Source organism: Tachypleus tridentatus, chromosome 3, assembly GCF_004210375.1.
Source record: "Tachypleus tridentatus isolate NWPU-2018 chromosome 3, ASM421037v1, whole genome shotgun sequence".
Taxonomy (NCBI): domain Eukaryota; kingdom Metazoa; phylum Arthropoda; class Merostomata; order Xiphosura; family Limulidae; genus Tachypleus; species Tachypleus tridentatus.
Window position 1 is genome coordinate 76,705,024 of NC_134827.1, and position 17,213 is coordinate 76,722,236.

General features: G+C 31.8%; 1 protein-coding gene across 1 annotated transcript in view; it reads right to left on the reverse strand.

Moving 5' to 3' along the window:
• Positions 1 to 316: 316 nt before the first annotated feature.
• LOC143247245 (low-density lipoprotein receptor-related protein 2-like) overlaps positions 317 to 17,213 on the reverse strand; it is a 116,441-nt gene continuing 99,544 nt past the window's right edge. The window contains 14 exon segments of the mRNA XM_076494962.1: positions 317 to 3,122; positions 4,398 to 4,503; positions 4,770 to 4,860; positions 5,351 to 5,518; positions 6,112 to 6,234; positions 7,560 to 7,739; positions 8,532 to 8,752; positions 9,344 to 9,475; positions 10,558 to 10,711; positions 11,169 to 11,297; positions 12,744 to 12,866; positions 13,754 to 13,885; positions 14,969 to 15,220; positions 16,807 to 16,885. Of these exon segments, the coding sequence (XP_076351077.1) occupies positions 2,796 to 3,122; positions 4,398 to 4,503; positions 4,770 to 4,860; positions 5,351 to 5,518; positions 6,112 to 6,234; positions 7,560 to 7,739; positions 8,532 to 8,752; positions 9,344 to 9,475; positions 10,558 to 10,711; positions 11,169 to 11,297; positions 12,744 to 12,866; positions 13,754 to 13,885; positions 14,969 to 15,220; positions 16,807 to 16,885 (2,217 nt within the window). The 3' untranslated portion in view covers positions 317 to 2,795.

A 17,213-nucleotide genomic window follows, 5' to 3' on the forward strand; every position in this document is an offset into this window, starting at 1 on the left:
AGTTGACAATTGTTAAAATGATACACAAACACCAACAAACATTTAAAAATGTAAGATTCTGTTTTAGTGATGACGAGAAAACCCAATTGTAGAGAAAAATATATATGTAAAAATGGCTGTTGTGGGTTGAGAAAATTTTTTATGCAGAGGAGCGAACAACTGACGATGACTGAAGAAAGTTGAAACATTGTTCGCTCCTCTGCATAAAAAAATTTTTCAACCCAAACCAGCCGTTTTTACATATATAAGATTCTGTATGTCTCCCTCCTCCCAATCCAAAGGATGTCAGTAGAAAATTTATAACCAAACCATGAAATATTTTTCATACATATATCTTTTATTATCTTTGTATTAATGTCTTACATAGACAAGGTTCAAAGACTGCATGAAGCCTAATCTGTCCTTACACAAAGAAAAAATATTTATATATCACATCCACTACTGGTTTTTGTCACATCTGTATATATGTGTAAGGTTTTCTGACACGAACTACTTCACCACTAGCACCAGAGTTGGGAAACAACAATTGTAAAACGAGAAAAGTTGAATAACTGACATATTATATGGTGTGGGTTGTTAATTTAACCCACGTCATAAGATTTCACTGGGTCCAGTTATTTCAGTTTATAGTATAAACCCACTGATATAGATATGAAATTACAGGATGAAACATACTTCCACTTTATAATACATCTCCCACAACTGCTAACCATTATCAACTATTCAAATAAAGCTCCTCACAGCCCATCTGAACTTGTCTGAAATGTCGAATGGATAGACTTGAGGGAAGCCATCTAGCCAACTTGTCTCTAAACAGTACAATTGTGTAGCCCTCTATGATGCACTATTTTGTTTGTAACAGGATACAACCACGTGCAGCTGCTAAAACTCATTACTTAACAATGAAAGCAATGGGTGGAAAACAAATCACATCTATACATTTCTCTTTCAGAAGTAAAAACAAATTATAATCAAAAGATGTTTATATTAATATATAAACTAACATAGATGGGTCCTGAGAACACTGGAAAACTTAAATCTGTAAAGAAAGATCTACTGTATCATCAGTGTGGTAGTGTTGCTACTGATAAAATTATCCAACAATTTCAGGTTCAGTGACTTCAGAATATTCTAATTTATATTTAACCACACTGTGCTGGAGAAGTGAATTTAAAAGGAAATCAGATTGAATAATAAGGTGAGGAACTTTAATGAACCTTGAATTCGTGCCTTAACATGTCATTAGGTCATTAGCTTAAACATTTTTTTTGTTTTTTTTTACCCTCATGGTTTGTTGCATGACATAAGATTTGTGAAACTAGCACAAAACTGAATCATGTCAAAATAGGTTAGTTTGACAAACAATGTTCAATTACTAACATCTGAAATATTGCATTGTAAACACTGCAACAGTACCTTGTACAAGATACAAAAATTATTCCAACACAAGGAACAACACAATCACCAACTGGAAGACCCAAGACAGCAATGAACTTCTCGACTTCACTGCATTTCTTGGAATCTCTCGTAATCCTGTTTTCTTTCACCTCATATGGTGAGTTTGTTTAAACTGTAAGTAAGAAGATTAGCTTTTGAAGTTGCTATAGATTTCTATGCTTAAATAAAAACAAAAAATGCTGGGGTAGAAAAAATAATGCATGTGGTCTGTCAGTGGAAAGGTCTAATCCCCAGCTCTTATTCTAGAATGTTTTTTCGTACATTTAATAAGTACCAGTAGGACAATGTTTATCACAAAGCTTGGCCTATTTAAATTGTAAATATACACAGCTATTCTAGAATGTGGTTTAGTAAATTTAAACATACTATTGCAAAGCTCAGCTCTAGTTAATTTATAAATATATAGTTGAAACAAAGGCTAAATATTACTTGTATAAAATAAACATACTACAAAAGGGTGTAATCTGAATTATGGAATACCTCATAAATTCATCATTCTAAACCAAAACATCAGTCTTTTCCCTGTCAACACAAACAGTAAGAAGTGTAATAATATCATAATTCAAACTAATATCTGAATATATATATAAGTTTATCTGATTAGTTACATACTACATTAACTAAAGTATACAGAATAAGCTATGTTGTTATTGATTAGATACTGAATGGAATACTTTGTAACACTGTATAATATTCAGGGTGTACAAGACAACTGTACCACATGTTGAGTCTGTGTGTAAATCTATGGACACAGCTTTCATGCTAGAACCTTTCTGGTTGATGAGATGTGACACTACAATGTTATGAAAGCCACTAGGAGTGAAAATGTTAAAAAGAAATGGGGATTTTTAGATGGACCTGTGGAGAACTTCCAAAGAAACTTTAATTACTGTAAGTGGTGTAGTTTTTAAAAAATGTTAGTAATTTCTAGATTTTTAGTAATCATTAATACAAGCTATTTCCATATTGACATTAATTTAAATATTAGTAATAAGACAGTGGATTTTGTATTTAAAAAAACTTTCATTACTCCCACATCCACATTATGACGAGGGTTTAGGGAATTGCTGAAAGTTTATCATTACTCCCACATCCACATTATGACGAGGGTTTAGGGAATTGCTGATTTTCATTACTCCCACATCCACATTATGATGAGGGTTTAGGGAATTGCTGAAAGTTTATTCAAGGTGTTGTTATATCAAAGGTTATATCGTAATTTCCACTGTCTACACAGATTTTATGATGACATCCCATCCCTCAGAAAGTTATGTCCAGGGATCTAGCTCATCCCACAAGGTTAGATATGGGGATTCTGGAAAGGATATTTTGTAATATTAATAAGATAAATATTCAGACTTGTCTTCGTCTACCAATCGCTGCGTGCCTTTGTCTGTATTAATGTATGTAGGATCAAGTGTAGGCTGTCCCGTGTGTGCCCCCGAGGATAACTCCTCTACACCATTATCTTGTGGCAATGCTGGGCATTCTGTGCTGGGTGTAAAGTTGATTTCTGCTGTTAGTTGTTTACAAACCACATCTGATGGCACATCAAACAGCTCACTTAACTTCCCAGCCTCCAAAATCACAGAATCATATACAGGGTTACTGAAATCTGTAGTTTTGGTAATATCATGAAGGTTACACTCACCAGCCACTGGTTCCTAAAAAAGAAAACATACAGTGTAAATTATCACAATAAATACACAGCTATGAGAAATTTTACATATCCATAACTAAATACTCTTACCTTCAATGAAAGTATAGTAAAATTAGATTTTGAACTTAAGAACTTTTGTAGCTCCAAGAACCATACTTAAACAAGTGCACATTCTGTTTATGGAACACATCCCCACCCCCTAGTGATATCGTACTACATTTAAGTCCCCCTATACAATATTAAAGTAGAGTTTCAACCATGTCTAGAACTTTCAATGTAGTAACTGTTTTGTAAGTCTGTACAAAGCACCATGAGTCAATAGCATGCAGTGGTGGCACAAAAAACCTGCAGTGAGCCAAAAATCTTAAAATACATAGAGAAAAAGACTGTGAATATATAATGACTATGAGATGTTAACTGGAAGAAGCAAACTCAACTTTTCCGCTATCCAACAACTCTTGAAAAATTAAAAACAGATGCTACTCCAATCAAGTTTCAAAAAGTAAAATGATTGTCTTTTGCCGTCATATTTTACGAATTTTTTTTAAATTTTAGGCAAGCTTTCAAGAAATGAAAGCTCAGGGACCATATCTTTTTAAAAATGTTTTGAGAATAATTTCACCAAATGACAGCTGTGTATTGATTGTGAATAAATCTATCTGGAATGCAATTTGTGCACCTCCAAATTAGTGTAAACAACTGACAAGAATGTACAGAATAAATATTTTGTAACTTATTACCATACAAATCCTTAATAAACATTGATTTAGTTTACTGGAATAAAATAACTACTTAACTTAGCAACAAATAACACTATGTAATAAATTTTTTACTTTTTCTTCTTCCTGGGCAGAAAGTGTTATTTACCAATTACTTATGCCTAAAGTAAAGGGAAAAGACCTATTTTTCTCTTCAAACTTTGCTTTTGTGACCTGGGAGCGTATAACGAAGACATGATGGGAGACTATATTTGGGGGACTGACACATGAAAGTGATTTATAGTACAGTTGCAAATCTCAAAGCTACTCACTTCTAAACATTTTTGTTCATTTTTGTATAACTTTATTATAAATACATGTAAATCTTGATTCATATATTGTTTTATTAGAAATAGGTTAATTTCTAAATTTCATTCTCCAGGTCACAAAAGCAAAGTTTGAAGGAATTAATGGCCGTTTTGTGTAATTTTACAATATAAGCAATTAAGAAATAACACATACTAACCAGAAACAAAATTTGTTACATATTGTTATCTTCCTGTGGATTTCTAATTACTCACCCCATTATTTGTACCCCAGATTCCATTCCTTATGAAAGTTGGAGAAATCTCTATGTTTGTACCACTTCGAAATGATACACGATGATCTCTCGAATTGTTCTTTTTTCTGTAAATTCAGCCATAAAAACTGTTTCTTTATCAAAACACACTCCAATGAACTTGCATTAACCCTTTTCAATGTTGTTTTCTGTCTTAGAAATATAGAAGTGTCAAAGGTTAATAAAGACAAACAACTAAAGAATGTTCAGTAGGTTTTACTGATATGATAAGAGCCAGGATTTACAGACTATACAGTTCATTCAGTGTTAGTATAGTTACTTTATACATTCTTTGGTAACATTATAAGTATTAAAATAGAGAAGAGTTACTTACAGAAGTTTTGCACCAATGATGGAAAACATTCCAACAGCTAACAGTAACACAAATGGAGTGACAATAACTGGAATAACAATAGAAGTTATACCTGCAGGAAACAAATGCAGTTAAAAATCACAAAAAAATTATGTTCTAGTTTCTCATTAAAAAAACAATTTAAACTTGACTTGTCTGTACCATGTTACTCAACTCTGACCTGTGGGTGGTACTGGTCACGTTTTATAAAAATATACAACATATTATCAATACAATTCACCAGTTCCAAACTTAATGGTGTAAACTAGTTATAATTATCTAGGTACAACTGTTTTCTAAGTTCACCATTAACAAATCATGTGTATTTCATGAGTACACATTACTTTTGTATCGACAGACATTTATTATGAATGAAATATCTGGAAACCAACCTTTTTTTTATGCAGTTTATAAAAACATCTTTAACTCATAATTACATGTCAGGAGTTTGTGACTAAGATAATTTCGTTCTTACAACTCACTCCAACAGTCATTTCAACATACCACTTTTGTACGTGATTAGTAAACATACTAAATTAACTCTTCCTCAGCTACATTTTTACCTGCTATAGATGATGGGGCTGTTACCTCATCTTCTCCAAAGTACTTCTCACAATGAATACCATTGAAATTAACAGGACACAGACAAACAACATTGTTGAAATCTTTGTGGCAAACTCCACCATTCTTGCACGGACAGTGTAGTGGCTCAGGTTTTGGAACTTCCATGGCTTTAAACAGGAATGCAGTCTTAGTTTTATATAGACTAAAACTATGTTAACATGTTATGTATAAGTACCCTTTAGCAATTAAATTATTTAAAAATGCAAGGTTTAACCATAGACAACTCATTTAGAACATATGTTTAGAGTTATTTATAAGGATACTTCAACATACACATTATATGCATTAACAGCTACTGAAATGATATTTTATTTGTATGTATTACTTTATTACACTGTACTATTTTGTTTAGAAAGATATTTTTTAAGAATTGCCCCTTAAAGAAAATAACTGCATTACAATACAGACCAAAAATAATACTGTTTTACACTTGAGGAACCTTGTTTCTGTACCGAACGTTTCATCCCTGGAACTAATACTAATATTCTTAGCAGGGCTGTAAAAATTTGTTACACATGGGTGAACTCCATTAAAAGAGAAGCTGTTAGCTGTCAAATTATCACATATTTAATTATCCAGTTTATTAAAAATATTCAAGAATACTAGAGTGGTTACCTGTGACACGGTGACCAAGACTACCTAAACAAAAACAAAATATCTCTCAAATGATGACAACCAAAGAGATATATATAAGTTATACCTGCATTACAGGTCATCTGACTGGATTTCTGCAGATCTGAACCATCTGGACAGGAACAGCGATACCCTCTTGGAATTAACAGACACAAGTGACTGCAACTAATGTTCTTGCAACGGTTTGACACTGAAATGTTTGCCTTGTAATTAGAATACAAAATGCATACCTTAACCCATTGACTGCTGATTTACTGTATAGGTACAATTTGCCTCCAGCAGTTGAATGCAAGTGTGCTGTGTATCACGTACAACTGGTAACAATAATATTTAGAGAAGGTACAGTCAATGGGTTATCAACAATAATCTCTCTTCATATTAACACAAGTCAATAAGTGTGAAAAACAATGTCAACATTTAAAAACATTAAACTTTATCTATACAACAGATCAAACACAAAGTTGACACAACCTAAATCTCAAGCCAGTATTCATACCTCTGTATGCGTGTTGCTAAGAAAAAAAAAAAGTACAAAATGGGCTATCTGCACTGTGCCCACCACAGTAACTAAGCCCTGAATTTTAGCATTATAAATTTTTAAGCTTACCAATGAGCTGAAAAAAAACAGAACAAGAAGAAATGTTTCAACAAGAATTCCACTTCTTGAATTGTTTTCTTTGTCAAACAGTGAGTAGTCTCTTGATACAACTTGAGACAATAACTACAACAAAACATTTTTTAATACACCAACCCTTCAAATTTTGTTACAAACAGCTAAAAAAAAATTTTATTTACACTTCACTACATGACAACTAATGCCTGTAAAATACACGTTTTTCAGTAGTTATGTGGTGAGAAAACTGGAGTTTGTACATTTATATTAGTGCTTCTTCACATTAAACACATAGTTAACTAAAGAGACACTTAGTGGAGCAGGTCAAGCAAAACTGTCTATACGTACATTGTTATCAATGAACAAGACTATTTTTGGCAGGGTAAACAAGGAAAAATAATATTCTACACTTGTTTATCAAAATACAATCACTTTTGACTGAGTTATAGTTAAATTAGCATAAAAAATCTGTGCCCCTGTTTACAAACAGGAAGTTTTTCTAACTTTGACCCTTTAAAATTTAATTGCTTTTAAGTTGAATCCATCTGTATACCAGCTTTCATGACAGTGAGAAACCCACTTGAAGTAAAATTGTATCTCAAGACAGCCAGTATGGGTATTAAAATAAGATAGAGAACAACGTTTTGACCTTAGGTCAGCTTGAGGTTAACAGATATACCCAACTTCCATCCATAATCTGTTCAGCTGTTTTTGAGAAATCTTGCTAACAAACACCCAAACAGTTAAAAATATTACCTCAGGGAGAGGTAGTAAAAGATAAAAACAAAAAAACCTTTAAAATCCACTGTACTTTTTATTTGTATACATTTTTGCTTAGTAAAGAAAGAAGGATAATAAAACTGTGTAAAAATGATGTATTTAAGAAATACTTCTACATTTACCTGAGGTATTGTATTTGAATGGTTGGTAAATTTTTATACCAGTTGGGTTTTCAAGTCCTTGAGAGATCTTGACTTTAATACCTCTGCCAAACTTATCTTGTTTATAAATCTTTCCAGTGTCTCGGGTAACCCAATACAAGTGGTCCTCAAAAAGATCTAAACTGATTGGGTGAAAAAGTTCTGAAAGAGATGTAATTTGAAAGTGTAACTTAAAAGGGAAATGTTTATCCAATCATAACAGAGATATCTACGAGTTAAACTGTTTCTCACTGTAGGTGTATATTTTAATACTAAGATCATTGTAACTCATCAGATGTTAGCACTAAATGTATAATCTGCTATTGGTACTGAAAGGTCTCTTGAATAACTTGTTCTTCACTCTACTATCACTTACATTTGTACTCAAGTCACTGTCACCATGAGCCTTCTACAAAATATTAGAAATATTTATAGTAATATAATATAACAATGTTTAGGGTCACCAAGACCCCTGTTTCAGCATATCTGAAAATCAAAAGTTGTTCCCATGGGAACATGTAAATATATTGGAACGGCAAATGACAGTAATTCTGTTCAATCTCATGGTTGTCATGTTTCTTAATGCAGCTTCGTTGGTTACAAAAGTTTAAGTTGTACCTCACTGGTTTTTCTCCTATACAAATGACTGTGTCAACTAACATTGTGTTATCACAGTCAGTATACTACCCATAATCAACAACACAGACTTACAAGAAGAGAACGACTAGAGTGTTGTTTCTATAGTCAGTTAACTATTAGTACAACAATTATTAAATTATAAATTCAAATTTTCATTAAACATACAGTAAAATTAAAAAGACAACAATGATTCAAGATCAGTATATGTAGATGAATTTTCCTCTCTGCATCTTAGTTACAGAAACTCAAAGGATGAAGAACCTTGATACAGTCTAATAATCAATAAAGTTTTATAAATATGTGATGTGTTTATACCTCCACTGACCACAGTCACCCTGTCACTTCCATCTGTTTTAACAGATTCAATTGAGTTCAGTTTTGAGTCACACCAGTATATACGATGTCCCCCTGCATAGTCCACTGTTATCCCCTTAGGGTATCCTAGCCTGTTGTTCACAAGCACTTTCCTATTGGTGCCGTCCATCCATGCCAACTCAATCTTAGGTGAGGATCCAGCGTCAATCCAGAAGAGTTTGCTAAAATGTGTTGGAATAAATCAAAAGAGCTTATAAAAAAAAGAGAAGTAAACTTAAAGACTTGTAACAGTTCAAATCAAATTTCAATAAAAATCTGTGTCCAACAAAAGCTTTCAACATTTACTCATAAAAATCATGCTGGAACGAAAAAAAAGACAGAGAGAGAGAATGTCACTTCTGTTATTCTAACACACAAAATAACCAACTCCATTACTGTCACAGAAAAAATACAGATTAAACTCTGTACTCTTACAAAAGTAGTGTATGAGAAACAATACATGAAATGATATCATCGTCACCAGTTTGATTTTGTCAGTAATTTTTTTATTAATTTTGTGCTGATTCACAGAATTCTTTTAAATTTATTTTAAAAAAGTAAAAATCATTTAACTTATATAAATGAACTAAAACCAAGTGACTTCAAATGAAATTCAATACTTTCCTAAATTTTATCAGAAGCACTTAAGGTGAAGAGAGTTGAACTTATAGTGAATGTTAATAATAAGTAACAGGTTAAAATCATTAACCATAAGAGTAAATGTTCACTCTTTTACTATTTAGTAAGGAAATAAGCAAACAAACCATCCATACCCAATCTCAGGATCCAGGGATAACGATTCTGGATGCTGTAGTTTTGTGGATATGATGGACCGTTTATACCGACCATCTAATAAACTAGTAAAGATCTTCCCTTGAGGTCCAGTATCCATCCAATAAAGATTACTGAAATAGCCCATTAAAGAAAAAGGTGTAACAACTGTATCTTCATATTTTAAAGTAGCATTTACTCTACTTTCAACATAACACATGGTGATGAATGTTTAAGTGTGTGTGTGTTTTCTCATAGCAAAGCCACATTGGACAATCTGCTGATTCCACTGAGGGGAATCGAACCCTTGACTTTAGCGTCGTAAATCCGTAGAGAAGGTCTAAGTTGTTTTCATTAAAACTATCTATGTTCTCCCTTAAAGATACACCTGGTCTGCCCATGGTAGGTATGGATATACCTATACACTTCCATCTTGCTATCAAAGTACACGGCTGTGTCCTCCAAGGGTAAGTCACGTGATACAGGTTATAACCTCCCTTAATGTGAATGACCAGTCATGTTGGTGAGCCTGACATTACAGATCTAACTAAGCAATGAAGATTTTTAACCAGCCTCAAATAAATATTACCACTAATACAGGAAAGTTGGCAAAATATAAGATAATCCTGGTTTCCCAAAGGTGAATAAGAGTTTTATCTCGATATACCACACAGGTATAATTTCCCATCAGTATATATTTAGTAGTGTTGAGACAACAACAGAGAGAAATGAATGTTAATATCAAAATACACGTATGTTTTTACTAGTAATAACGGAACACAAACTAGACTAGATGTGACACAATACTGAAGAGAAAAGTTTATTATACAACTGTTATATATAAGATTTATGTCAAAATTAGTACGAAAGAAAGAAAACAGAGAAATTATATGTACATACAGTAATTTCTAACACCAGTATTGATAATACTTAAGTATATAAAGTGTATTCCTCATTAATTAATGTGAAATAAATATGTTTCAGAAGAATATTCACAACAACGGTTTTTCCACAAATACGTTTTTTGTATTTTATAAAAATATGACCTTTACTATCTATCTCTCATTCTAATTAAGTTTCAGATTCAGTCTGTTATGTTTCTACGTTGTTAAAAACAGTTACTTTAACTTTAAATATTTAATGGAGAGATGTTCAAGAATATTTTAGGGAACTTTAAACAAATCTCTTTAAAAATGGAAATAAATGTTAACACTACCCTGCAATCCAGTCAACAGCTATAGCACCAGGTTCTGTAATACCCTTCACTTCGAGATCCTGGGGATAGCCAGTTCCTGGGTCAGAGTTGTTTGGGTAAGGAATGAATGATCTTTTTATAGCTTTATTATAGGAGTCACTCCAGTACACAATATCTATGGAAGGAAAAGAAACAACTACCATGCTACCAAATGTGACACACACAGGAAGCATGTGCAGCTAGAAGAGATAATATGCATAGTATAAGTTTGAGAACTTATAAAGGTTAAGTTAAACTTAGAATGAACAAGTGGAGAACAACAAAACATGACATGGAAAAATGGGTAGTTTAATCCAATTAGTTTGGGTGGTTCTTTACATTGGGTATTGTAACAGACAAAACACAAACTTAATATATAGAGCCCCACCAGAAGTGGATGGTATAGAAATCAATCGCATTTGAAGACTAACACCTTGTTTAAGACAATATCACAATTTTACCTGTAATTGACAATACAAGTTTGGGCTTCACACAACAACAATACCAAGTTTATATTATAAAACCTAATTTATTGTGTGTTAATAGAAATGTGATGTTAATATATGTAGTTAAGTACAGGATTTAAGACCTACTGTGCACCGGATCAAAATCTATAGCATGAATCCGACTTTCCCCTTGGATCAAGAAGGTTTGTCTTTTACTTTCAACATCCACCATCCAGATTTCTGGACCACTGGCAATCATTAAAACAGGTGGAGGACCTGGAATCCAAATAATTAAATGGTAGAAACACTGACTGACAAATTTACCAAAGTATTCAAGAAAATACCAACTTGGAAAGCAAAGAGAGAACTGAAACAAAGATTGTGGTCTTCATCACAATATCCTATCAACCTTGAAACTCCTCTCCAACAATGGAGTTGAAAGGAGTGATTACAATACTAATTAATCATTGAAATTACCTCATCTTCATTAGCAGTTTAACAAACGGTCAGAGGAAAGGAAAGAAAACATCACACTGTGAAATTACGTAGCTATGAAACTATTGTTGTTTTTATAATACAAAACACAACAAGTGTAATTTGTCTGATGAAAAAAAATGTTTTAATTACATCTGTTGTTGGACAAGTGCTTCTGGATTATTTCATCAAAAAATAATACTAAGTCTAATGAGGGTGAAAATGTCCTATCTTTTTAACTATAAATAATAGTGAAAGTATTTTATTTTTTTTACTCTAAAAGATGGTGAAAGTGTCTTAGTTCTTTTATAAACAATAGTGAAAGTGTCTTGTTTGTAATAAAATAAATAAGGCACTTTCACATTGTTAGTTATTCACTAACAGAAAAACTTAATTTACTTTCTGATTTTTTTCATACCTGCTACATTTTCATATATCTATGGTACAACTCCACTATTTACAAACCTGTACTTACTAACTGATTGACTGTAGCATAACAAACATTTACTCACTGATCAATCCCAGCCTAACTTGTGCTTTATATAGCTTAAAAAAGATTTTTGTCATTCACCCACACACAGAATGGCATCAAACCTCTGTCTGGTAAAACAGTATAAATATGAAACCTACAACAGTATTACTAAATATCACATACGGAAATGTAAAAATACAAAAAATACACTTCTAATAAATTTTACTACTTTTAAAACAACATGCCCAAACAATCCTTCAAAGTGGTTTCTCAACCAACATTTACAATCTTTGAAATATCATTACTAGATTCTTATTGTTTGTACACATTACACTTTTTCATCACATATCTGTAACAATTTATATTTGATATTTCATGACCTTTTTGAGTAAACTCATATGATATTTAAATTAAAAATAAAATAAATCTCACCTTCAGTTACACACCCACCAATTAAAAATAAAATAAATCCCATCTTAAGTCACACACCCATCAATTAAAAATAAAATAAATCCCACCTTCAGTCACACACCCACCAATTAAAAATAAAATAAATCTCACCTTTGGTCACACACACACCAATTAAAAATAAAATAAATCCCACCTTCAGCCACATACCCACCAATTAAAAATAAAATAAATCCCACCTTCAGTTACATACCCACCAATTAAAAATAAAATAAATCTCACCTTCAGTCACACACCCACCAATTAAAAGTAAAATAAATCCCACTTTCAGCCACACACCCACCAATTGAAAGTAAAATAAATCTCACCTTCAGCCACACATCCACCAGAAAAGGCAAGAAAATTTGCCTGACAAGAACATCTATAAGTTCCATTGAAATTTGTACAGATTTGGGAACAACTGTGGCCAAAAATTGAACATTCGTCAATATCTAGGGGGCAGAAAAAGAAAGGAAGACAACATTTATAATCCACAAATAAAGATAACAAAGTAACATTTAATATCTTATAAATTTAATTTATAGGTTCCTAATGTAAAAACAAGATATATATGGTACAGATTTAAAACCTATACAAATGAAATAATCACCATTCTAAAGAAATAACAAGAAACATCTGTAAAAATAAAAGCAAGTAGAATTAAAGCAAAAATATACCATAAAGAAGTAGCCATCTTATTTTTGTTGCATTTTGGTTTTTCCTTTCGATTTCAAGTCTTGTGAACATAATTCACTTTACAGTCAATGCAGTTAATGTGAAGTATGAATACTGATATACAATAAGTGAATTACAACATGCATTAAATGCTTTTAAAATACATTACCATATTTCTCCTTCCATGATTTCCTGTTTCATCATGATATCATGTTATTCAAAATATGTATGCTCTGAATTCTCGAATGCATGTAAAATATCGGACACAAACTTACTTAGAGAACATTCAGCATGTCAAATAGAAAGCATAAAGAAAACTGATACACATCCGTGTAACTTCTAGCAGATACAAAACACCACTCAATATTTTTCTGATTTAAGTTGTATTGAGCAACTGTGAATAATATGTTTTGACTGTTAGATGTTTCTAAAAATTTCTTATACTCAAACACAATCATAATGATGAGATAAATATCATTATACATAGCAGAACAATCAGTCAGTAAATATTGTACACTCATTCATTTCAATAACCTCCTGTGTTTGTGTGTGTGTGTTTTGTAACAACACCTATAGAACCACATACTGTAAGAAAAAACATATGAAGACAGTGTTGTAGCACAAAGATGACAACAATGGATGTAATACTTGAAACAGACATTACCTTCACACAGTTTAGGATTATCCTTGGTTACTTTATAACCCTTAGGACATACACAAATATATCCTCCTTTATTTAGAGTTGTACAGCCATGCTGGCAGCCTCCGTGAGTGACGGTGTTGCAAGTTCCTCTGTCTGAAATTGTCAGTGAAAAGTTTTAGGTTTTAATGTGTCACCACCTCATGAATAGGCCACAGTTGTCACAAAAACAAGTGAATGTGTGTATATTGTATATAGAACTAAGACTGATACAATTTCATTATTTCTTTACTTATATATAGAATACTAGTTAGACAGGCAGAGAGCTGAAAATTCCACCATTTACTATAACCAGATTCAATATCAATCATGAAGAAACTCATTCAACTTATAAATTCCACCAAAGTAAAATAACTCACTGACTGTTAAGTCTATACAGAGAACTTAATTCAACTTATAACTCACTGACTATTAAGTTAATTTGGAAAAGTTATCCAACTTATAATGTAAGTTTGAAACAAAATTTCTCTAAGTTGTCATTTTAAACAACAAAACAAAACCAACTTTTCTGGTAAACTTGTAACATTTCATACATAAACGTCTTCCTAATAGTTTGGTCTTATCTAAAAATACAACAGACATCAACAAAATACATCATTTTCTTACCATAGTTGAACTGTTTTATTTAACATTACTGTTATTTTATAAGTAATCAAAGATATTATTAAGGTAATAATTTACCTAGTTAAAGTATGTGCACTAATTTTTAAACCCTGCCCAACTAGGACATTTTGTTTTCTGGCAGTAGATTACAGCTATCACATTTTAAAAGAAGCACACTGTGTATGAAAATGTATCATGCTAATTCAATAGACACAGCCATTTGTACCCAAACTGAAGTAGATGGCCAAATCTGGTATCTGTATGTATAAAACTTACCTTGTAATAACTATAGGCTATATGGTTGTTTTCTGATTTGAAATAATGTTAAAACTTTCAGTATTGTTTTAATAATGAGAAAGAACTTGACTAAAAAACATACTATAACTGAGTATGCCAGACAAGTAATTCATAATATAAAAATTTAATATATTTTTTTTCCATACAGATTTTTGTTTATAGGAAAAAGAAACACATAATTTCTGAACAATTCCTGTTAGATGATACAGAATATTATGCTGTGTGTATTTTACACTCTGTATTTGTAGATTTTGTTAAAAAAAACACACAAATACTCACGACATCCATTTTCATCAGACATGTCTCCACAGTCATCTTTATGGTTACATACTTTAGTCCTAGAAATGCATTTCTGATTGGCACACTGAAATTCTGTCTCATCACAGGGGGTGTGTATAATACCACACAGGGTGTGATTATTTTCATCTGAGCTGTCACCACAATCATCTACACCATTACACAACTGCCAACGTGGGATACAGTGATCATTCCTACACTGAAATCTCATACTAAGGTCACATTTATAGCGTCCTGTAAATGAATAAAAAAAACCTTAAAATATTAAAAACTAAACATAATTTAATACTATTCTTGCTTCTATTAAGAATCTATAAACATATCATAATTTTTGTTCTCTCATGTGCTGCATAATTAACCAAACTTTGAATTTCATACAAAGCTACTCAAGAGTTATCTGTCCCTAATTTAGCAACTAGAGGAAAAGACATAGCCTGATGGTTAGGTGCTTGACTCACAATCTGAAAGTTGTAAATTTGAATCCTCAAACATGCTCATCCTACACCTTTGCCACATTGTCCAGTCACTCAGATGTGTAAATTTTTGGCTTTAATAAATTACTGGCTGAGCCCAAACTAGTTGGGATTGAGGTCATTATGGAGAAGAAAACTAGCCAACACCACCTGTTACCATTAATTGGACTAAACCTTACCAACCAGCACTGACCATCACATTATAATGTTACAACAGCTAAAAGGACATTCACATTCAGTGACAGAGATTCAAATCCATGACCTGCACATTTTCAAGTCAAATGCTCTAACCACCAAGTCATGAAAGGCTTCAACAAACATAACATGTACTATGTATTGTACTATATTGAGTTTGTTTTCAGCTTTTAATCAGAAATAACACAAGCTATTATTATTTTACTGCCTGATTGATTGGCTGTATTTAATGATGTGTTTTTGTTTCAGGGCTTTGTGTTAATTTCAGTTTATTCACTATCCTGTTGGAAGTCAAAATTTGTTTACCTAGTTCTTAACAATTATTTATTTTGCATTAATACAAATCACTTCTCACTTTCTACTCAAGCTAATGTTTTGGTGCATTGTTTAAATAAATTATTTACATTTTCCAACAGTTTCTTTTGTTCTTTACATCATCCACCAAGTCTAAGAAATAATTCAACATTAGGTAGTTTTCTTAATAGTGTGTCAATAGATTAAAGAATAAAAACAGTCAACACAAGGTTGCAGAATTGTGAAATGGTGTATTAGAAGTGTAATATTCTGGACCATGAATTTATATAATTGTGCAATTTTTTTAAAGTAATGACAAAAGAAAGGTTGGTTTAAAACATGAATTAAACTCAGTTGGAAAGTTATTTATCCATGTTTAGAGTAGATGTTTAATAGATGCTTTTTTTGTAACCAGTTACAAAATAATATACATTTTTAACATAAGAATATCTAGAAAGTTTCTATGTTATTAGAAACTATCAAGTATCTTTCAAGGATATTTGTATTGTATTAAACTGTATTCAAATGTTTTTATCTGTATGTCTTCAATATGTGTTTATGTTTATATATGATCACATATACATAACTCTTTCTACACTCAATTCAAGAAAAATCAACTTTATAATTAATTATTGTTAAGAAGAAACATAGTGAGTCATAGTGAGTCAAAAAGTAACATGATGTTTTTTAAATAATCAATTTAGTTTTTCATTCTATTTGGGCTACCATGTGTTATATTACAGTTTTTTAAATACACTAAATCATAGTTACTGTTCAACCAATTTTCTAGGATCTTTTCAGTCCACTATATTACGAAATCATATTGTTGAAGAGAGGTACAATAGAAACGACCCTTACGACACAGGTCTTCCTTTTCATCTGACGCATCTCCACAGTCGTCATCACCATCGCAAACAAAATCAGGCTGTATACATACCTGTAATTACAGGTGTAACAAAACTTCAAATGTAGTTTTGTTTCAATTGTAAAAAGTGTTAACAGTATTATAGATTACTTTGATTCAACAGTATTTAATCCAACTCGTTAGAGATGTGCAATCCGTTTTATTGCCGTTAACTGAAATCAAACACTCAAGTATTACTTTTCCTCACTGTGCTACTGAAATTACAGCATCTAGCAACATCACTTTCATTGCTGTTATCATATCATCTGAGATGTTGATCACCCTCAGAATATTTTAGAGTTCAGTACAGGTTTTAGTTTTGTTATTGCTCTAAGTCTCTATGGTTCTTACCTCTTGTTAA